At 38.4% G+C, this 23295-nt stretch overlaps 2 protein-coding genes across 3 annotated transcripts; one reads left to right on the plus strand and one right to left on the minus strand.

Moving 5' to 3' along the window:
- Window positions 1–5072: 5072 nt before the first annotated feature.
- Window positions 5073–12186, minus strand: BBS12 (Bardet-Biedl syndrome 12). 2 transcript variants are annotated; one of them, XM_026667039.2, is made up of 2 exons: window positions 11956–12174; window positions 5073–8441 (listed from the first exon to the last, which is right to left on the minus strand). In XM_026667039.2, the coding sequence occupies exon 2, from the start codon at window positions 8426–8428 to the stop codon at window positions 6293–6295; it is 2136 nt and encodes a 711-aa protein (XP_026522824.2). In that variant the 5' UTR covers window positions 8429–8441; window positions 11956–12174; the 3' UTR covers window positions 5073–6292. The 2 variants fall into 2 exon arrangements, 1 of the variants encoding a protein (XP_026522824.2); XR_015749236.1 differs by lacking the exon at window positions 5073–8441 and adding an exon at window positions 9431–9735 and having other exon boundaries at window positions 11956–12186.
- Window positions 12187–13127: 941 nt separating this feature from the next.
- LOC113411802 (uncharacterized) lies at window positions 13128–22688 on the plus strand. The gene is made up of 5 exons (XM_026667043.2): window positions 13128–13449; window positions 14649–14804; window positions 16770–16898; window positions 16991–17128; window positions 20615–22688. The coding sequence occupies exons 1-5, from the start codon at window positions 13447–13449 to the stop codon at window positions 20702–20704; spliced, it is 516 nt and encodes a 171-aa protein (XP_026522828.1). The 5' UTR covers window positions 13128–13446; the 3' UTR covers window positions 20705–22688.
- Window positions 22689–23295: the final 607 nt, after the last annotated feature.

Genomic DNA, 23295 nt, shown 5'->3' on the forward strand with positions numbered 1-23295 from the left:
TTAGCTGGAGCAAACAAAAAAATTCTTAAGGTAACCCAAAAGTTAATCAACTTCTGCTACAAGATTTCAGAAGCAAATCTCTTGAAATAGTTAGCAACCACCTTCAAACATCAGAATCCATGAAGCTCAGGGATGGGATTCAATTTTTTAACAACCGGTTCTGTGGGCGTGGCTTAGTTGGTGGGTGTGGCTTGGTGGTCATGTGACTGGGTGGACACGGCTTGGTGGTCATGTTATTGGCTGGGTGTGGCCAACTCAACATCACTCACATCAAGGCACGCATCTCCTCACCTGGCCTCTCATGACTGTGGGGATGCTGCAAGAGTCGTAAGTGTGAAAAATTGTGATAAGTCACTTTTTTCAGTGCCATTGTAACTTTGAATGGTCACTCCACACAAGCAAACTACCAGCAAAGGAGGGGGAAAAAACTCCAGAGAAGTTCCAGAGACAGGAAGTCTAGTCCTTCCAAGAATGTAATAAGGGTTAATGGAGAGGCAGTTTCTGTAAGATACACCAGAATGTTTCCTTCCTGCCTTACTTACAGGATTAGGCCAGTAATTTCTTCTAACAACCGGTTCTCCAAACTGCTTAGAATGTTAACAACCGGTTCTAGCAAATAGGTGTGAACTGGTAGAATCCTACCTCTGATGAAGCTGATTTGCATATCTAAAAGCAATATAATTTGATTGTAAATGTTGGCCTAGAACTTTTATAATATTTCCAAGAGCAGGAATTCTCTTCCAGGTCATTACTCCATTTAGTTGGGCATGACTAATCCCTGATTCCCACAAATTTTAGTAGGAGTATTTATTCTTGTCTCCTGTTGATTTCCTAGAGATTTCTGATTCATAGTTCAGCACCTTCTCTCTTCTCCAATTCCTGTCTTCTCATGCCCAGGCAGGTCTCTGCACAGTTCCCTGAAGATTTTCTTGGCTTTGAGTTGCATTCTCCTAAACTTTAATCCCAGAGATCCGCTTCCCTCCTCCCACATACAGTTCTTCCTAATGACCTTTATATTTCTCATGGAAAATAGCTCACCAAATCCTTGCAGCTATTTCCAGTCTTCCCCTTGGTTAAATTTTTCAATCTCTCTACTTTCAGGTGTTCTTCTTTCCTGGTCCTCCTCTCAGGTTATCTGCTTGCTTTCAGATCTTTAACTATTTCTTTCCTTTCCCCCAAGACCAGAGCAGAGAACAACGGGCTTGGATGAGACCATAAAAGTTTCTTCTGCTTCATATTCATACCCCCAAGCTTTGGAATTGTAGTCAAAGTGTACACTCCTGCTCTTTCACTTTATGTTGGGATATCAACAATTTGGTTGAAAGAGAAGAAAATATTGTGCTTTGGCTATGTGCAAGATCTGGGTCCTTAAACTGTGTATAGATATCTAAAATGTAAATATCAATGAAAACAATAAAATCCCGGTAGAGTTTTAGGATTACAGGCTCCAGGTATAGAATTAAGATCATGCAAAGTGTTAATACCTTTTGATAATGATTTGGTAAGACCACACTTGGTATATTGCATCAAGTTTTGGTCGCCACAATATAAAAAAGATTTGAGACTCTAGAAAGAATGCAGAGAAGAGGAAGAAGGATGATTCCCTAATCATCCTTGTTCCTCTTCTCTGCATTCTTTCTTGGAAGCAGAAAGATATGAAGAACAGTTGCAGGAATTGAGTATGGCTAGTTCAGTGAAAAGAAGGACTAGGAATGACATGATATCATTGTTCTAATATCTAAGGGACTGCCACAAAGAAGAGAAGGTCAACCTATTTTGCAAAGCACCTGAAGGTAGGACAACAAACAATGGAAGGAAACTAATAAAAGAGAGAACCAACCTAGAACTAATTTCTTGACAGTTAGAACAATTAATCAGTGGAATGACTTGCCTCCAGAAGTTGTGGATGCTACAGCACTGGAGGTTTTTAAAGAAGAGATCGGGCAACCAGTTGTCTGAAATGGTATAGGATTTCCTGCTTGTTCAGGGGGTAGGACGAGAATCCAAAGTCCCTTCTAACTGTTATTCTGAGGCATGCTTGTTTTGGCTGAAGACTGATAAAGCCCAGGAAATAATATACTAAATCTATGTTATGTACGATGCTAATTAAAACAGATATGAAAGTCCAAATAAAAAAGCATTTCATATATACTATTGTGGGAAGAAATATCCATCTGGTTCAGTTCCAAGCCAGGAGAAAGGCATTAGAGACAAAATGGAGGTTGGAGGCTGATTGAAAAGAGGTCCATTTGTTGATGAACAGGACCACATGTTTGTGGTTCTGGTGAATCTGACCAAAAGGAGTTGAGAGTGAGGGGTTTTTATACCATATTCGGGCTTTGCACTTGAACTTCCTGCTCCTGTGCAAGAACATGTATTCTATTGGCTGTTGTCAGATTCCTATGGGGCCATATAGCTGGCTCTTTAGGCAAAGTATAAATCCTAGGTGTTTGTCTGTGCTAAGTTTGGTTGAAGTTTGGACTGCTCTGGGCTGCTTCTAATCCTACCATTCTGCCTTTGTTTCAAAATATCCTGTCTTGAATAGATTACCAAGCTGGCCTCAGTATCTGCTGGGGGCAGGGAGATTGAGCCTGCTTTCTGTCTTTTAAGAGCATGTTTCTCCATTTCTGCATTAGGGAAATATAATATCTTGCCTTCTTAATATTTCCCAAAATATTTCATTCTTCTGGGAGGTGGGTGCTGACTTTCTACACCAGGGCTGTCAAACTTTCTGCCCGCAGGCTGATGTGTCACGCATTGGCCACGCCCACACCAGGTTTAGCGAAGGGGAAAAAAGTCCTGATACATCACGTGACATCGTGAGTTTGACACCTCTGTTCTACACTATAAAAAGCAGTGTCGAGATGCACATGACATATAAGAAATGGAAGCAGGCCAAAAGGAAGCTGGAAAAATTGTTTATGCATGGTGCAAAACCATATGATTTCTTGATTTTAGTTTGTGGTTTTAATTCAGCTATTGTGATTTGTGAAGAAAGATTTTTTATTTTTTGCAATGCACAAACTCAGTAATTATGGTTGTTTTTTTTCAAGAAACCACAATGATCTAAACAAAAAGTTAAAATGTATTGCATGGCAAAATAGTCAATTTTTTAATATCACAATGTGGATAGGAAGAATTCAGAATGTGGATAGAACTCAGAATGTGGTTTTCCTAGGGTGAAAATAATTGTGCAGTTCTATTTTTGCATAAAAGTAATTTGTTATGTTCCAGAAATGGTGTGAAAAATTAAAGTAAAGGTTGGCAATAACTTGTAAACATAAATATCAAACTGCACTTTTCTCCTTTGTTTACTTGTTTACTTCAAGGAACACATCACATAGAAGCCTTGTGTAAGTCCTGTTCATACTGTTGTACACTATGAGAAGGTTTTCCTTCTTGCAAGAAAAAAGTTTCAGGAGGCTGCTGAACTGCCTATTTGCTTTTAATCCCCACTGAAAACACATCCATGGGCCTTCTGGGAATACCTGAAGTGCCCATTTTCAGCCTCCTGGAGGGCCTCTGGAGCCCAGGGGAGGCCATTTTCACCCTCCTGGAGGCTCGAGGGAAGCCTCTGCAACCCCAGGAGGCCGAAAAACGGACCTTCTGGAAATACTGGAAATGCCCATTTTCAGCCTCTGGAGAGCCTCTGGAGCCCCGTTTTTGTCCTTCCTTGAGACTTGAGGGAAGCTCTGCAGCCTCAAGAGGCCCAAAAATGGGCCCTCCAGAAATACCAGAAGTGCCGAAATGAGCCCATTTTTTGGCCTCCTGAGGCTGCAGAGCTTCCCTCAAGTCTCCGGGAGGACAAAAATGGGGCTCCAGAGGCTCTCCAGAGGCTGAAAATGGGCATTTCCAGTATTTCCAGAAGGTCCGTTTTTCGGCCTCCAGAATCTGCAGAGGCTTCCCTCGAGCCTCCAGGAGGGCAAAAATGGCCTCAAACGGGCTGAAAATCAGTTGGGAGGTGAGCGCATGTGCAGTATAAGGCTGTGGGGCAGGGGTGTTGTGCGTGCATGCGCAGGGGGGGTGCATTGCACTGTGGGTGCTGGCACACGTGCACGTGCACGCACTTTCGACACACAACAAAAAGGTTTGCTAACACTGTGCTAGCCTAACAAAATAATTAATTTGGGCAATTGTTTTTAATCTGCTGGGATAGCAAACAGACCTATACAGTAGCTGTTCTTAAAATATTTCGGAGTTGGGAGATTGTATTTATTTATTAAATTTATATACCCATCTCATTATCCAAAGCAACTCTGGGAAGTTAGATTGATGTCAGCCTCAAAGGATAAATTAAATTGGACTCACAACCAGATGAGTTAATTCTACTTTATTTTAATGCTATACTGACAGAACCTTGTGAGTCTGAAAGTACAATTTTCTCTTCCCCACATCTCCTTTACCACTGGAGTAACTTGGGAGTGTCTGAATTTGTTGCCCTTCCTTCTGTCCAGCTGAGATTTTGCTGTCTTTTATCTCATCTTGACAGCTTTGTCCAGTCTCAAAATGTCTTTTCCACACTCCATAAGTACCTTCTCACTACCATAACTCAGTCTGAATTCCAACTGAAAAAGATCTTCTTCTGGGGCTCTTTGAAGGTGAGCACCTATCACCATATTCACAACCTTCCCAAAAAGGGAAGTGTTGAACATTGGACAAAAGTTGTTTAAGAAAATTAGGTTCAAAAATGGCTTCTTGAAGTGAAATACTGCCTCCTTCAAGGCAGAGATAACCAGACACCTCTGCAGCGGGCATTAAACACCACTTGGATCCAACCATATCCCAGGAAGCTTTGATAATCCAAGAGGAACATGGGTCCAAAACACAGGCGACAGAGCTCACAGCTGCAAGGACCCTGACCCCTTCCTCAGGACCAACTGGCTGAAACATGAACTGAACATGCACCAGTCAAGTTCATAGGACCTGCCCAGCTGGAATTCAAGATATTTTGGATGTGTGGTTTTTATCTGACAAATGCCTGCAATAATATTCACAAGGATTTCCACGAACCCTTCTTACCAAAGAGGGACCTGTTTATCAAGAACAGGTCGGCCAGCTGACTATGTTATAAGTTGCCTGGAATGATGTACAGTATATGAAATGGGTGGGCTATACATTTATTAAATAAACAAATATATGTGGACACAATAAGAGTGGAGAAGTTTGTTCTCTTCATCACTTTTATTTTCACAAGGTACGTCCTAATGAAGTTGTCAGCCATGTTCAATTGGATTCATTCTTTTTCCAGCAGTGCACTAGGAATCTCATACAGTTTCATCTCCGAGAGTTTTTCCATAAAAGAGTGGACATTACAGGATTCACAAACTGAAAGTGCCTGCACAGATATGATTCAATATAAGACTCATATTGCATTCTAATTTCAAACTATGTAGCAGAGCTTCAGGAATAATCCCAACTTCCTTCTGAAAACTCATAGGGTCCATATCAAGCACCTGGGGCAGGCTGATAGACTAGCCCTTATTTTTCCTATTATTTGCAAATATGGCTTTTATTTGATTCTCTAACTTTTGTCAAACGGTATGAACACAGTTTGAATACAGTTTTATGTGCAACAAAACCATGTTGTTTTTAATTAAAACGTTTAAGGTTAATTGTATTTAAGGTTGTAGTAAATAGCAGTGTAGATTGCCATCTGCTGGCTAAAAAGAACAGTCAATTCTTTTTACACCTAATTATGCTGTGTTTGATGGAAGTGTTTTTTCTTTTAAGAACAGCAATAATCTCAAATATTTTAAATCAAAGCAGAACAGAAAAATGAAATATAGTTTCAGATATGTAAAATATTATTTTTCAGAGCTAATATATTGCTTACACATATACATACCATTGTTAAAAACTTGTTTTACACTCTAAACATAAATGCTCAATAAACATTTGTTGAAAACAAATTTAACAAACATGTTGATACAAACATTGCCTTTAAAAGTACCTTTTCTATACTATTGAACCCTTTAATATTTCTGTTTGATGAAAGACAAAATTTTCACAGAATGGGGGGGTTTAAGTCACATTTAGAAGAGGGGATACAGCTACAATTAAATTTTCACCAGATTATATCATTGCCAACTAAGGAAACCAGAGTTATAATTTATATGGAAATGAGTCTTTCGGGACTGACCTCATTCTCTGAAGGTGAACTTTGTTTTATGAAACAAAGGTTCCATAATTCTGGACTGTATTTTCAGAGACATTTTTGCTCCTGACTTTGCCCACAAATACTATTAATAGCTAATTAATACTGTTAATCATCCATTAACAGCAACACAGAATCCTATAAAAATAGGAAGTCACATGAGTCTTGTGATTTCAACAATTCATCCCTTTTCCGGCCTGTAATAATTTCAGCATCCGTCTGAAGGACCAAGAGCACCAATTCTAGAGCTCTGCGCCAAGCTTCTAATTTAGCAGTAATATTGTCACACATTTTCAAAGCCTTTCCACCTATTGCAGAATGTTCAATGCTTACTCCTATCTTTCCCTTACTAAATTCCTCCAAGATATAGGCAGATGGTGAAGCATGCATGGCTGCTCTTCTGAGATGCTGCTGTATGACAGTGTGGGTTTCAAACTCTGATGTATACTTTGCTGCATTACCCATGACAGCAAAAAGGTACTGGCGCCAACCACTTGCCAAAACACTAAGCACTAAAGATTTATATTGTTCTGAAGAGTTTGCGAACCAGGAAGAGGCAACATGAAAGTGGCCTGTAGAGTTTGGGATTGCTTCTAGTTTTTCAAGAAAACTGAGGCATAGGAGCTCAACTGCACCACCTCCTGGAAAAACAGCTTGATCAAGAAGTGCATGATGTAGACGATATACACAGGTCCAAAACTGATCTTCCATGGCTTGCATCTTTGACATAAAAGGGCAACAGAGCACAACAGTTACCAATCGAAGTCCTTCTGCTGTTAAAGCAAGTGGGATTTGGCCACTGACCTCCACCAAATTTAATTCCAGAGTCCCATAGAGATTGACGCATATGCCTTTGACAATACAATCCTCATTCACTTGACTAATGTAAGTCACTATCTCAGCTCTCATATCACTAAAAGCTCTCAACACATTATGGTCCACATGATTAATTATCACTATTTTATGTAAGAGACATTTTTCTTCTAGAATTTCACATGTGGCACCTTGTACCAAAATTAAATTAATATTAGACTGAATCAGAATGTCCATTATAGAATCAACCCATAAGCTTGAGCTTTCCTTTGAATGAGGCACATTTTCTGAAAATATGCTCATATTCTCTAATCTATTAAACCCTAAATGGCGATAATTTTCAGTTAAGTCACCATCTACAAGAATAACACGAATAGGCATATCCTGAAATTGCTTCACAGCAGCAGCTTTTGCTGGACATACAAGCGTAATATAGCCAGGGTGAACACATGAATGACTTTCGGATATTCCTGATAAACAGCATGTCACAATTTCTGAAATATTAAATTGGAAAGGACGGGTTTCAGTTTTTTGGTTGGCACCTGGAAGCTGGCATTTGAGAATGTCCTGTATCATTTTTGGGGCAGATTCATTTCCATGGCTAAGAGATAATGCGAGTTGTCCCAAATAACTAAGCTTGTCAAAAGGTTTCGGACATTCATCCAGATGTATTGTTTGTTGTGGTGATTCACATTTATTTACATTGCTAAAATATCTACTATGGGTTAATTTTGATCTTCTGTTATAAGTCAAGGCATCCAAATGACAATTATGCAAATCAGAGGGTTTTTTAATCATTGTCTTGCAAACACTGTAAACAAAATTGCTGTTCATTGACTCCGATAGTAAACATTTCATACTGTTGATGATGGGTGTGCCTGGACTGATATCATTTGTTTGCTGGATCATATGATCTTCTGATTTTTCTTCTGATAGTTCATTTTTAAGCAGATTTAAAATACTAGTACCAGTAAACTGTTTTCCAGAGGGGCTAGAGCTACTATTGATAAGGCTCATGCCTTCATATTCTATAGGAATATCATTTAGCTTTTGCTGTATGCTGTGTAATGATAATGCAATACACTGCACTTGTTCAATGCAAGAATCCAAACTTTCAGACATTATAGCTACTATGAGTGAAACTGGAACATCGTGCTGAAGGCACTCAAGTACAGCATTGCTCCATGCACCAACAAGAAAGAGCAGAGTGGCCATCCCTGTTTTATAATCTTTGTTCTGTGCTTGGATGGCTTCATTCAGAAGCTGCCCCACAGCACTACTTAAATCCATGTTCTCAAGAAGTCTCAGTGGAGAGCAAATCAGCACACCACCAGGAATACTTCCATCAACTATAAATTTAGACGATTTCATGGGTCCTAAAAGTGTCCGTCCAGTGGAAGCCAAAGCTGAAAGATGTTGCAGACCAATATGTCTCTTTCTGTTCACGTTTCTGAAAGCCATGTTCCCAGGACAGCTGTAAATGAAACACATATTTGTTGTTTGTGCCTTATTTCTTTTGGCTTTTATGTTACATTTTGGACACTACTGACATGTCTCTCTGAGATAGAGCTGCACTCAGTTCAGATAGAAATTAAATTCTATATCCCATATAAATTTGCTGGTTGATGTGGCTAAACATTCGATGAATAAAAGCCTAGAATTAGCATTAAAGAATGAATCAAGTATATTTAAATTCATAAAAATTTATTTGGAAAATTAGATTATTGGTGGAGTAATAGGAACCAAATGAAGACCAGATTATAAGAAAAAGAGAGAAGCACTATCTCCAGAATACTGCCATTAAAAAAAACCAATTTAAATGTGCATAGTGTTACAATTCAGGCAAATGGGGGGAAAAAACTGCTGTGATTTCTGGATTTGTTTTGACTAGGCATGCAGGCAGTTTCTCTTTGTACTAAAATCAAGAATCTACAGTCTCTTTTTCTCCCATTCTTCTGGTAGATGAACCGAGTAAATTTATAGAGCCTTCCAAAAACTAGAATTATGCCACGGTCATATCTACTGCATTTGCTAATAAATGATTTGGACATATCTTTAAACTAATCAACTTCTTTATTAGTTTTTTATGTTCTTAGATGTATGCATGAATACAGAAGGAAGAAAAGAAAAAAAAATATAGTGCGAAACTGGTTATTTCTTCTAGAATTTTTTCTTGGCAACTTTCTTTGCTCATTATCTATATTTGCTGAGCTACTTATATCAGTCTTTTCCCTAAACAATTTTTTAAAACAGAATCATAAATGCAATTGTTTATGGAACCACTGTTGTCTTAATAAAAGGAATGAAATTGCATTGGTGTTTTTTAGAACCAACAAAACTTATCACGGAATATACAATAAATAAAATTTAGACTGTGTTCCCACAACATTCCACGATGTTGAAATGCAATCAGTTAGTTTGTGGCTCAGTGTGTTGTACAAATCTTCTGTGGTGACTGTATGATTCGAAGTGTTGGGTAAATAGTTTTATTAATTCAGTGGACTAGCATTTTATGCATCATACAAGAACATAACCTTTATATTGTAGAGAGCTGAATAAATGGAATAATTCATATAATAAAGCAGCTGTACATGAGTACAGTCAGCTGTTGCAATCATGCAGAAGTGTCTAGATTGGAAGGGTTTATGTCAGCATTGCACAACAACAGTAAAACCTTCTCATCATCACTTGGGCTCATCCACATCATTTGAGAATTTCTACCCCTCCTCTTCAATCCTTTAGAAAACATTACCTAATTGTCTTCATTCCTGCAGGCCATGAATGGAAAAAACATCCTGAGGTGAGCAGTGCTTACTGTCCTTTTCCCCAACTGACCAACGGAAAATCATCCCCCATTGCCTCTATCTCCTACCTGCCAATAGTCCTGCAGTAAAAAGACTCATCTCCACACAAAAGAGAACAAATTGATAACACACCTGGGTCATGGTTTGTACATGTATTTTATTTGTATTTCAGATCTTATGCTGGCAGAATAAAATCTAATGGTCATTATGGTAGGGAGTTTTCAAAAGTTAGGATTGATTGTAAAGTATGTAAAGGACCACACTGAAATATTTCAAAGGCTTTTGGCTGTCATTCCTCAGATGCATTTCAAATTTGAATTCTGATGATATGTCAGCATGGTGGTAATTTTGTAACTAAGTGCTTTTCCCAATAGATGGGACCTTGGCTGCACGCCAAGGGATGTTCTAAATAAGGAAGAGACCAGATGCTATACTCTCTGGAACAGTGTATTTCAACCGCTGTAATTTTAAAATGTGTTGACTTCAATTCCCAGAATTCCCTAGCCAGGCAAGACTTCCTACCAAGGGAAATGATATCACTAAGATCCACAGAACCCAATGATTCACAGGAAACTAGCTATGCTGTGATTACAAATATATTAAAGCAGAGTCACCAACAAACAAGCAACATGAGATCAAACCGGGTCTAAAGTAGGCCTGAACAGTGGTGCCATTCTACCGATTCAGCCCGGTTCTGGCATATCAGTAGCGCCGAATATCAGTGGAGACCGAACCGGTTCTCTGAGGAGCTGCTGTTGGGTCCACCCACCTGCCCGGGCTCCCATACTGACCTTTATTTCCTGCTTTTGAAGTGCAGTTGCTTTGCATGGCACAGCAGATTGCTACATGTCAGCTGCTGCAACTACAGTAGGAGTGCAGGATTGCAGGTGAGTAGGAAAGCCTCTGCACCTGTGCAAAGTGGGTGTTTGGCATGCACGTACGCAAAGCACACCCACCAAGCCACACCCACCAAACAGGTGGTAACCTACTTTGAAACCCACCACTGGCCCTGAAGTGTGTAGAGCTCTGGTATAGAAATCCTCAGGGAAGTCAGCAGGTACAATTTTCACTTGCTAAAATTCTTTCTGCTGACATAGTCAGAAACATTTCAGGATTGAGCTGAAAAATTTGCTTCAGAACCTTGGATTAGGCTTTTGCTTATTTGATCAGTGCATGATAAAATGGCATGTATTTCACTGGTCGAATGATCCACTGGTATGAAAGGGTAAACTTTTTTTTAAAAAAAAGGCCCAGCAGTGCAAGGACCTTTCCCCAACACGAAGATGAAACTATAGTTTTACCTGGTTCCTCTTTAGCGAATTGTGTTCCCCACCATCCTCTAGAAAAGGAAAATGTTCTTGCTTTCCCCTGGGCAGGCAAAGGGCAACAGAAGCAGGGAAATCAACTACTTAAGGACTTGTCAACCACTACTCAGACAGGACAGCTGGCCATCATCACGCACAGGGGAAGGAAGAAGCCGAAATCTGGAAAAGGATTCCTTCAGTTGGCTTCTCTTCCTGCCTGAGGGGCAACTAGCTGGCTGCTGGCTGCCACCCTCTTGCTCACCCAACGACACTAGCAGAACCGGATCGAAGTCGGCGTAAAGGGCCGCAGCACTCTTGTTAGCTGCTTAACTCTGTGCTGTGCGGTCACAACTCTCCCACACTCACACACACACCCTTCTCCTTGCCAACCCAGGAGCTCAGTAAGACTCTCGGGTTGGTTGCCCGTTTCTCTGCGCGGCAAGGGAGAAGTCCCCGAGCAACAGCTATCCCGTCCTGTCTTGCCCGGCCATCTTCCTCTGGGCGACACATGGGAAAGATTGGGACCGCATCCAGACCCGCCCCCAATCCTTGCATTTTGTCGCCCCAGATTCAGGATAATACAGAGGAGGAAATAGAGGCGGCTAAATTTTGTCATTCCCAACGCGGCCCTCTGGGGAAGCAGAGAAGCGGCCGAGGCAGATGCTTGCCATGTCACCAGAGGGAGGGGCAGCGCGAGAGTGTCAATCACCATCTGCAGCTCCTCGGACTCCGCCCTACATGCCCCCCCACACACGCACCCTTCCCCCAGTAAGGTGGGAGAGGGGTTGGGCAGAATCGGGATGGAGGGGTTTGTTTTTTTTCCCAAAGGAGGGCGTCAAATATCTCCCGCGAACTGAATCGGCTTTAATAAAGCAATTACCTGCTCGGCTTTACTTCCCTTGTGAAAGTCAGAAGCCGCGGCTTGAACCCGAGGTAGTGCTAATCCTTCTCCCACAAGGGTCCTAACCTCGCCTCCCTTTGCAAAGGAGACGCATTTCGAGCAAGCAACAGTCTCTGCGCTGCCGGCCCGGACGGAAATGTCTTCTGCTGAGCATGCGCGATAGCATGTGAAGCTTTTGCCCGTACTCTGTCTGCCCTTACTTGAGCGAAAAGATGAAACGGTGAGCGAAATATAAAGAAGTCTACTGAGACCACGGGAAGCTTTTCGACCAGGAGGATAAGCATTAATATAATTCGACTGCAGCTTTAAGTTGCAGCAGAGGACTAAATAAAAGCAGGGAGTGGGTTTTGAGTAAGGATCCTAATGACACAGCATGAGGTTGCGCTGCTCTTTTCTATGGTTTTGAAAATTTTGGAGTCTACAATATTACTTATATTCTGACCACGAGCTCAGAAAAAGGTGCATTTTTGGTTACATTTAAAATGTTAAGTTTTAATATTCTGTAGTGTGCTTTTAATATTTGTTTCAAAAAAGTATTGATATGTTTCAGGTCAGTTATTAAAGCTAACTGAAAATCGTAAATAATGTAAAATAGCAATCGACAGGACGTCCGCGAATCACTTTTAACCTATGATCCTCTTAAGAATTTACTTCGGCTTTATTTGTCGGTTATTTCATCTAGGAACTCATTCAAGTCAATAATTATTTGCCAACTTTGCTTTCCGTTCAGATATTTGCTTGAGCTTTTTATTATTTTCCAATAGTCCTTTAGTTTAAACGATCCTTATAGAAAAGTGTAAACAATAACAAATAAACAAGAGGCTTTACAACTCTTAAGCAATGATTCGGAAGGATTTTATGAAAAGGGTTAGTGTTATGAAATCGCAATAGTTTTCAATACTACTCTTCTGATCCTGCTGAGACCTTGATAAATTTATCTTCACTACTTGCTTCTGCGACAAGTAAATGGCTAGACACCAAAGATTCCTGCGTTGTTGCATTTGAAGGTTTATTTGGTGTTCCTACTGGACCAATTTGGCTACCTTGCAGTTCCGTTAATGAAGCGGTCAAAAGCCAATTCGCATTATTCCAAATCTCCCTAACGCAATAACCTCAGCAAAGGTCGAACCCACCCTGCCACCACGTCCTTCCTTGGCTGATTGCAAAATAATTTTGTCAACCAGCAGCTGCTCAGGGAAACCAATGCGTTGCGGGTCTGGTTACTAGGACGCCAGCGCCTCGTCTGTTGTGTATCCAGCGGAAACGGCAACACGAAATGGCGTCACAAAGCTCGCCCACCACTCGCGTTTCTGGATTGGCCTCGGTTAAAACGAACGGAGGCGAACTTTCGCGGGAATCTTTTCGGCCATTGGACAATCCGGGCACGTAAGAGGCGGGACGTAATCAATGTTTGCAGGTGGCTTGGTTTGTGTGGTTTCTTGAACAAGTGAACTGAGCTTCTGTAAGATAATGGTGAGTGTTTCTTTCCTCACGTTTTGGTAAAGGAAATAACATGTGATAATCTCTTTGTAGCCTTTCTCACGCATTCACCTCTCACTAGATCTAGTTAACTGAATTAAGTTGCAGCGTCATTAAACCTCTAGCGACCACAGTTTGCAATTCATCCTGAACCAGTGGCTTTCGGATTACTTTTCGCGCCAAATTCAGTCTGATTGGCTGAAGTAAATCTATGCCCTATTTTACTCGCGGATATTTTAAGAACCCGAGCAAAGTAAAAAAATAAAGAAAAAATAAAGTGTTGTATCTCGATCTTCTGAATTTCTGCTGGAAGGGAAAAAAGTTTCCCCATTCCTGGATAAGTGTGCAGAGAGCTGGTGCCCTTTTTGCCGGTGAATATATACCTGAGTCCTAAATCCCGTAAATCAAGAAATGCCTCATGAGGAAACATGAGGCGATTTGAATAACATTTATTGTACAGTGGATTTTGTTTCCTCTTTGCAGTGTTAATACTTGTAGTAAAAGGGCACCGCATGCGTGGTTTTCAGCCATAACTTGCTGACTAAGCTCCAGCGGGCTGAAAAATATTGTTTATAAAAGGGCTGTATTTCCACAACACACTCAAAAGTAAACATGGCTTAGTGCCATGTATGACTCCAGCTTTCCAATCTTGATAAAATTGGGAGGTTTTGCAGTTTGTTCCCATCCTTCAAGTGTTTCTGGTTGTTCCCTTTGAGAAAGCATCCAAATTACACCTATGTGTAAAGTACATGCAATTGAAATAAGGCTTGAAGGAGGAAAATTTTATGTTTTCTACCAATTAATATTTTTGATATCTTCTTATATCTAAGTGCAGTACAAATGATCAATATAAGCACCACCTATAGTGAACATATACACTTGAAAGCAACATGGACCAATAAAGAAGAATATTTGTAGCTCAGGGTTGAAATGAGGAGTCCTTGGTACCCTTCTGAGCTTGATTGTTTTCTCGCAGATGTTTCATTACCCAAATTAGGTAACATCATTGGTGCTAGTAAGGAGTGGGGTTCTGTGTCAGTTTATATTCTAGTGGCTTGCTCTGCCAGGGTTGGGGAAGGTGGTCTTAGAGGATCTTTGGTTGGGCTGTTTACTATTGGCTTGTTTGGCAATGTGGAAAATAAGTTCACTGAAATAGATACTTTAAATACTATTTTAACTTGCATTTATTGAAGGCATCTGGATACAAAAAACCAGGTTTGAGTGGCTCCCATCGTCGGAAAAGTGGGTTAAGACATGACCTTTCTGAAGATCAGAAGCAGGAGATCAGAGAAGCTTTTGATTTGTTTGATACTGAGGGGTGTGGTAGCATTGATGTGAAAGAACTGAAGGTATATATTAATTTTCCTTGTCTTCTTTAACAATTTAGTTTGATTTTGATTTTTTTATGCTGCAATATTTTCTTACAACCCTATGATATTATCCAAAGTGGTCTATTAAGGGCTATATCAGGAGTAGCATGCAAAATCCAACTTTGCCATATCTGTTCATTATGACCACGGAAGCCCAACTTAAACAAGTTGCCTTTGCTGTTTCATTGCTTAAATAAACTTTGTGTTAAGTGTAAGAAGAAAATAGTGAAAAGTATAGGTAATACAGTACTTCAGTAAAAAAACTGGTGGTACCAAACCCCAAATGGTCAGATAATTTGACCCAGTGGGTTCATCTAGATCAGGGGTGTCAAACTGGATTTCTTCGAGGGCCGGATTAGCATTGTAGTTCTCCATTGTGGCCGGCAGGATGCTGCAGGAGGGCGTCTGTCCCATCTCCTCCCCCGGCTGGCCCACAGACAACTACGACAACTCCTTCCTCGTGCCCCATTTTTGCTAGCAGAGGCATCGCGGGCCAGATTCAAGCATCTCACAGGCCGGATCTGGCTCACAGGCCTTGAGTTTGACATCCCTGATGTAGATGTTGAAATAGAAGGGATAGAGGAACCCTGCAGCATCTCAGAGAGGAGTCCAGGTCACACTGTCGCAACTAACACCAACTGGAACAGGCCTTGGAAAGGGGAAGAGAATCAATGGCCATAAAATGGGGCCCCCAATCCAAAGAGCCAGCTCAGAAGGATACTGTGATCACTAGTATTGAAAGTTTCTAACAGATCAAGGAGCATAAGGATGGATGCACTATCCGCCAAAAGTTATCAACAAATGCAACAAAGGCTATCTCAGTACTAAATCCAGCCTGAAATCTATCTGAAGTGGGTTTTGATAATCTGTTTCTTCCAGGGTTTTAATCAGTTGCAAACAATCTTCCCAAAAAAGGGAAGAATGAAGATTGTTCAATAGTTTTCAAAAACAATTGGGTCTAACGATGGCCTCTTATGGAAGGAGCGTACCATACATTTTGTGCTTCCTGGATCAACTCTTGTTTCTTATTTGAATAAGAATTAAATTCAGGATGTTCCTGGAGAAATAGGTATTGTTGTTTCAGAGATTAACAGTTTTTAATCTTCATCTGATGATGTATGTTGGAGCATAGAACTCATCATAAAACAGCAAATGACAAGCATGTGCTTAGAAAAAGCATCTGCTACAGATGAGAAAATAGGAATTCCTCCTGGACAAGGCTCCAAACCACTACTTTCATTAGCAGGCATCTTTAACTTACCATTTTATGAACAGAAACATATACACGTTGATAAGCATAGGATGTTTTTCCAGCCTTTATGCAGCTATCTTATTGGAGAGAAAAGGAGAAGGAGACAGCAGTCTCAGGAAAACAATAGCAAATTGTAAATTAAAGTTAGATAGTAAAAATATATGGAAATGAAATTGCATAGAAATCATTAAACCAACAGGATATGTAATGTAAGAACAGTAGGACAATTTCCATGGATTAAAAAGAAAACAAGCTAATTGCAGATCCATATTAACTCCTCCGGTGAGACTGGAGGAGTAAAAGCAGTAAAAGATCTAAGACTTAATTATTTATGACTGTATATTCCTTTAATGGTACTTTGTAAAAACTATATAAAAGAAACAGACATGCTTGAGTTGGAATCTACTCCCAAGCACCATTAAGATATTTAGAGTAGCCTAGAGTAAGCAAAATAGGCAGCAAATAAAGTTAAATAAATGAATACATTGTTCTGTATGGAATAAAGCTTTGCAAAGATCTCTGGTGGAACTCAATTTGGCGGAGCACACCACATTAAGAATGTATAGCATACCTGGGAGAACAATGGGACTAACATTTCTTTAATCAGGAGCAACTGTTTTAGGTAGAAAAGTTCATAGCTAATTTTTAAGTATGTATTGAATGTGTACAAGTCATTAGCTTTTATATTGCAGGTTGCAATGCGCGCGCTTGGTTTTGAGCCAAAGAAAGAAGAAATTAAAAAGATGATAGCAGACTCTGGGAAAGATGAAAGCAGCACCATAAACTTTGAAGACTTTTTAGCAATGATGACCACAAAAATGGTAACATGGTTTTACTGTCATTATAGAGATATGTAGGTTGCTTGGGGGGGTGTTTTTGTTTTATTTTACTTTTTTACCTTTGTTTTTGTAAGAATGAAAAAGATTCTAAAGAAGAAATTCTGAAAGCTTTCCGACTCTTTGATGATGATGGTACAGGCAAGATTTCCTTTAAAAATCTAAAGCGAGTTTCCAAGGAACTTGGAGAAAATTTAACAGATGAAGAACTGCAGGTAACTGTTCAGTTTTGCGTAACATATTGGACTTTTATATCATGTCACCTAAGAGTAGTAATTTCTGCTCTTTATTGGTTTCTAATAAAAGTTTATCTTTTATTCAGGCTTTGATTCATTTTTACTGATTGGTTTTTCTGGTGTTGTTTTCGTGTGTGGTTAAACTATTGAGTCTGTTTTATTTACTTTTTTAGTACACTTCACTTTGTTCTGATGTAGCTGCTAATAAACAATTCATGATTTTTTTTTTATTATCTTATTATTTTTAATGCTTCAGTTTACAAAGTGGAAGACAATTCAATATATGATCAGAATTTAAAAAGTGAATAAAATCAAAACAAAGATAAAATAATTAAAAGGATTTAAATCAATTTTATATTTGTTTATGAAATTTATATGCCATCTATTTTACTATCAAGCAACTGTGGGTAGGTTATAATGAGATAAAACAATTAAAGAAGATTAAAAACATTAAAACATTGGGCATTAAATTAAAATATTGAATTTAATAATAAAGTGGATAAAAGGAACTCATGCATAGATGCGGTAGAGGTGGAATCTTCCTGATATCTTTTTGATTACTAGCCCACATTTTTTTTTTTTAAACAAGTTTTATTAATTTTTAAAACACACAAATTATCATTATTCATTACATGTTTAAACCTTTTTTCATTGTAAATTTAACAAGTCAGATAAATTATGATTCTGTTTTAAACCATTTCCATATAACATACCAAAACCTCTTATTCAATTTCTCTTTACTTCTCTTTACTCTTATTCAATATCATTATTATTATTTCATCTGTTTCTTTCTGACTTAGTTACCATTATTCTCATTCTATATTTCTACAAGTTTTTACTAATTCTCCCCCAAAAAGACATATACACACAACACACAAAACATAAAAAGATCTTTTTGGAAAGTAACTTGGACCCAGGTGTCTCTCTTTTCATGGACTTCAATTATATTCATGCTCATCTTACATATCATTACTTATTTTATTTACCATTCTAAACCTTCTATATTAACTTCTCCACATATTTCACACTTCTTAATTCTATCTTAATTAATCATCTTAGTTTGAATCATTATTTTTGTATCTTTTGTCCATTTTTATCATCCCTTTGTCTCATTCCTTATAAAAAAGAAGAAAATAAGTTTCTCCTGAAATCATTAATCAGAGTATGATGCCTTTCTATCTCCCCTTAAGTTAATCAAATTAATCTTTAAAATAATATCTAATACCCAATCCGATTTTGCTTGGTACATTCTATCTAACTAATACATCCAACATAATTAAGTACATAATTAGACAATAAATCCAAATATTAAAAAAAGATACTATAATAAAAATTTTATAATAACATCAATACCATAATCTTATTAAACTCTCTAATTAAAACAGTATTCTAAACCTCCCCTATTATTAAATTTTAAAGCCAATCATTTTTAAACATTTTAACATTTTAATCTCTTATCAACTCTTAAACCATTACAATACTACCATCTCATCTTATGTACCTTGCAAAATCTTTTTTTTTTTAAAAAAATTATACTTTATCCATTATCCATAAAAATTCCTTTTTCCATTTAATTTCAAAACATTGTAGCTTTTCTCCACCTTTTCCCTTTCTTTCTTCTCCCAACAAACCTTTCTACCCCCCTTCTTCTAGCCTCTGCCTTACCGGCTTCCCTTCTCTGTCGTATTCCTTTTCCTTTTGTTTACTATCATCATATTGGTTTTGCACCTTATTTTTCCCTTTCTTAAATGTTTTTTAGATCTTAAGTCCTTAAGTCCTTAGTTTTCTTCTTTTCTCTTCTTTTCTTTTCTTTCTCTCTTCCTTCTTTCTTGATCAAATTCTGAGATTCATTAAAAATGGCTCCTTCCTTTCTTTCTTGTTCCTCTGCTGTCTTCATCTGTTGTAATGTTTGTTGATAATTAGTAAGCGCCATTTCTAAAAAAAAGGAAAGCTTCTTCCACACCATCTTTACCATTTTTTTGCTTGTTCATATTCTTTTCTTAGTTCCTCAACAGAAAGAGCCATTATAAATCTTTTCTTTTCTTTTCCCCTTCTTTCTTCTTACAACAACCAGAATATTCAAAAGAAAATAAAAAAATAAAACAGTCCCAAAGTTATCAGTCAGTCCAAACCAAGGCAGAGTTCTCACTTTCTCCTTCTGGGGTAATATCAATCAAAGAGAAAGAAAGTCCAAATCTGTTTAAAATCTTATTACAATATATTCTAGTCTTCAAATCCTTAAGGCATCTGCTCCAACAAAGTCTTAGCATACAAATATTTTCTTTTAATCCTCTCTCTTCCCACTCATCGCTTAAAACCAATTTTCACCTAAAAAAATAGGTTTCTTAATATCCAGTTATTTATTCCGTAGGAAAAGAGGGAAAGCTATCCTTTCAGCACCTTCAAACAGCCGCTTTTTTCCTCTTCTGGCAGGTATTATTCAGAAAGTCATACTTTTCAGGAATTTTATTAAATATGTCTTAGAGTCCTAGGAGCCAAGAAAAACTTTCTCCTCTCAAGCACTTTCTCCACTTCCTCCTGCGCATTCTTACCCGGCTGCCAGCTTCTTTGTGGCGGCCATTACAGACCGCCGCTGCACCGTCCTGGGAAAAGGGGTTCTGCCGGCCGGGAGGGGGTCTGCAACACCCCAATCCCCTCTCCGGATCCCCCAACCTTCAGCCGCCCTGCAGGGCAGCCTAGCTCCGCACCCGTCTGGGTCGGAGCCCCAGAAGCGGCTAGCGCGGCAGGGATCGCGCAGCTTCGCAAATCCCTGCCGCTCGCGAAGCCGACAAACCGGAAGTTTTCACTAGCCCACATTTTGTTGGTTCCATTGAAGGGTCTGAAATTAGGTAGGGACACCTCATTAAGGACTGATAAAACTATTTTGATAGATTTTTAATATGTTAAGAATTAAAGACCTTTATAACCTACTTAAATGTTGTTCAGTTATGCTTTTTTATCAGAATGTATAGAATAATAAAAAGCATGTGATGCCTTATACAAAATGAGCATGTTCAGTGTGCATTTAGTGGTGACACACTGTTTCAGAATACACAATCCATCTGGACAATTTTCTATTTGTTTCTTTTCCCTGCCTGGTATTTATCATTCCAAGGTCACAAAATATTCTATGAAAAACAGACTGTATTTGTCCCCTCTCCTTTGATACTTTTTTCCTGAACAATATGACTATTTCTACAGACCAGAGGATTTTCTCAAGCCTAATCTCTCTCTCACTGGTAGAAGGGTGGTGCCATGTTTATATGTTTAAGAGATACAGATACTTATAAATTTATACTTACATATAACTTCTAACTTCTTATATAACTCCGTCTATAATATCTGAAGTTTAAACATTATAAAAGTTATAAGTTAATATTGAGGATGTATTCCATGAAAGAAGTGTCAGATGCTTATAGAACAGTGCCTAATCTTCAGTGGTTCTCTCCTCCCCTTGCTTCCCAGGAAATGATAGATGAAGCTGATCGTGATGGAGATGGAGAAATAAATGAGGAAGAATTCTTGAAAATCATGAAGAAAACCAATCTATATTGATGGTTCTTTACCTTTAAAAATGACTTGAAAATTATAAACATGTTTACTGTTTTATAATGTACAAAAAGGGTATCTGGTTGGGAGGGATTTTTTAAACTAGAAACTTGCTGTTTATATCATTGTGATGAAGTAATGATTCATGCATGCTAAAAAGCTTGTTGCACTTAAGAAAACAGGCCTGTTATTTCCTGAATTTGAGGGCGATGATAACAAAACTGTTTTTGAGAATAAAGTTATACCATAATATGCATACATTGCATCATATTTGGTACGTAGTTAAATACAAATTTGCTTTACCTGGCCACAAAAAGTTTAAATAATGACTAAGCTATAGGTAGTCCTTGATTTACAACAGTTCATTTAGTGACCGTTCAAAGTTAACGGCACTGAAAAAAAGTGACTTATGTCCATTTTTCACACAGCCTTTGTAGCAACCCTATGATCATGTGATCAAAATTCAGATGCTTGGCAAATGGTTCATATTTATGTCGGTTGCAGTGTCCCGGGGTCATGCAATCACCTTTTGTGACCTTTTGATACATCAAAATCAATGGGAAAGCCAGATTTCAATTAACCGTGGCACTGACTTATCTAACTTCAGAGATTCACTTAACAACTGCGACAAAAATGTCATAAAATGGTGCAAAGCTCACTTAACATAATTCTTCAGCTCAATTGTGGTTGTAAGTTGAGGACTACCTGTAGTAGTTTTTCTACTCTGTATTGCTATAAGCATCGAAGCCAGAACTCTTTATGAAAAAGAATAGTAAAGGGAAATTAAGAAACATTAGGTGAATAGGACATCTGTGTGCATGTCTATGTGTCTCTGTCTGAGTCTGAACCCCTTTAAGTCAGTGTTGATTTCTGGTAACTGCTTGAACAAGTCCCTGCAGTTTTCTTAGCAATACTTTCAGAAGTCTTCAAAAAGAGGGAAAAACTGGATCTAGAAAACTACAGACTAATCAGCTTGTCATCAATACTTGAGAAAAAACTGGAAAAGATAAACAGTGGACTTGTGCACATCTAGAAATGAACAAGGTGATTATTAGAAGCCAGCATGCTCATGTTTGACATGATCTGCTTTTAACCCACCTTATAATGTCTTTGCTAATAACGTGGCTAAATTAGTGGATCAGGAAAATGATGTGGATATAATAAATTTAGATTTCAGTAAAGCATTTGATAATGTAGATCACAGCCTACTTGTTGGTAAGATAGGACAATGTGGGAGAGACTGGATCACCACCAGATGGGTTTGCAGTTGGCTGACCAAATGCACTCAGCATGTAGTCCTCATCAGAACTACATGGAACACAGGTGTCAAACTTGTGGTATGTTGCTGTCACGTGATGTTTCACAACATCTTTCCCTTTGCGGAGCTGGGGTGGGCATGGCCTGCACTTGATACATCCAGCCCGTGAGCCGCCAGTTTAACACCCCTGACATGGAAAGAAGCATGCAGTGGAGTATCTCAAGGTTCTGTCTTGGGCTCAGTGCTCTTCAACATCTTCCTAAGTGACCTAGATGGGGGAATAGAAGGGATGCTCATCAAATTTGCAGATAACACCAAGCTGTGGGAAATTGCTAACATTTTGGAAGATAAGATTCAGAAGGTGCTTGACAGACTTGAACACTGGGTTCTATCCAACAAAATGCAATTCAGTGGTGAGAAAAGTAAGGCAAGAAAAACCAAATGCAGAAGTATAGAATAGGTCATTGATGGTGAATCTTTTTGGCACTGAGTGCCCAAAGCACAATCAGATTTTTTCTCTTGATGCATTCTATAGTATAGTGCTACTTCATTCAAGATCTTGTTAGCTGTTGTGTAGTTAAAGGATATTAAATTAAGACCTACAACGTGTCAGATTTCTGTAATGCTGATAATAAAAATTCTTTTCTTCTCTTTAAGCATTATCCATATGGCAACCTGTAATAAGAGTAGTCTTTTCTTTACCCTCAGTTATAAAAGATTTCCCAAACTGTTTTATAAGTCTGGATAGTCTCATAGGTCTATTTCAGCTTTGTTTTCAAAAAAGGAAAAGTAGTAAATAATCAATTGTGGAATTCATTTTAAAGAAAATATATAAATAGACATTTTGGTTATTCAAGTGCCTAATCACTGTTTAATGATCAAACTGTACCAGATTCTAAAGAAAAAAGACTAGAAGTCTCGCAACTGATTAGTTTTTATATTGTAAACTGGCAAGAGAAAGATTGATTTTAAGTCCCATGGCAGAGAGTCTTTGCTTAATCCTTCACTTTTTTTCCTACAAATTTCCTGTCAAATCCACCTCAAATTGCTTAATCTTTTAGAAGAAAATTGCTACAGAAAATTTTCAACACCAAAAAACAGCTAAACAATTATCTGCCAAACAGTGGAAAACACGTTGAAAGGATGATTCAGAAACTGAATTTAGCATGTGTGCTTTGACAAGTTTTTCATTGGGTTTTTCATCCGATTAACAGATAATTGAGCAGCAAAATTTAGTTTGCAAAGAATTGCCATTGCATTTTCTTACTATGATCTTACCATAAAGCTACAGAACTATTTCCTTGATTTTGGTTCTTGCTTAACAATAAAAAATTACCAT

This window comes from Notechis scutatus, chromosome 4, assembly GCF_049901735.1.
Source record: "Notechis scutatus isolate UNSWTSFEM ecotype Mainland chromosome 4, rNotScu1.2, whole genome shotgun sequence".
Lineage (NCBI taxonomy): Eukaryota > Metazoa > Chordata > Lepidosauria > Squamata > Elapidae > Notechis > Notechis scutatus.

Excerpts from the sequence above, each read along its gene's own strand:
- BBS12 (XM_026667039.2), bottom strand. The coding sequence starts at position 8,428 with ATGGCTTTCAGAAACGTGAACAGAAAGAGACATATTGGTCTGCAACAT.
- LOC113411802 (XM_026667043.2), top strand. Across the intron at positions 14,805-16,769 it reads TTGATGTGAAAGAACTGAAG|GTTGCAATGCGCGCGCTTGG; the intron begins GTATATATTAAT and ends TTTATATTGCAG. Across the intron at positions 16,899-16,990 it reads CAATGATGACCACAAAAATG|AATGAAAAAGATTCTAAAGA; the intron begins GTAACATGGTTT and ends TGTTTTTGTAAG.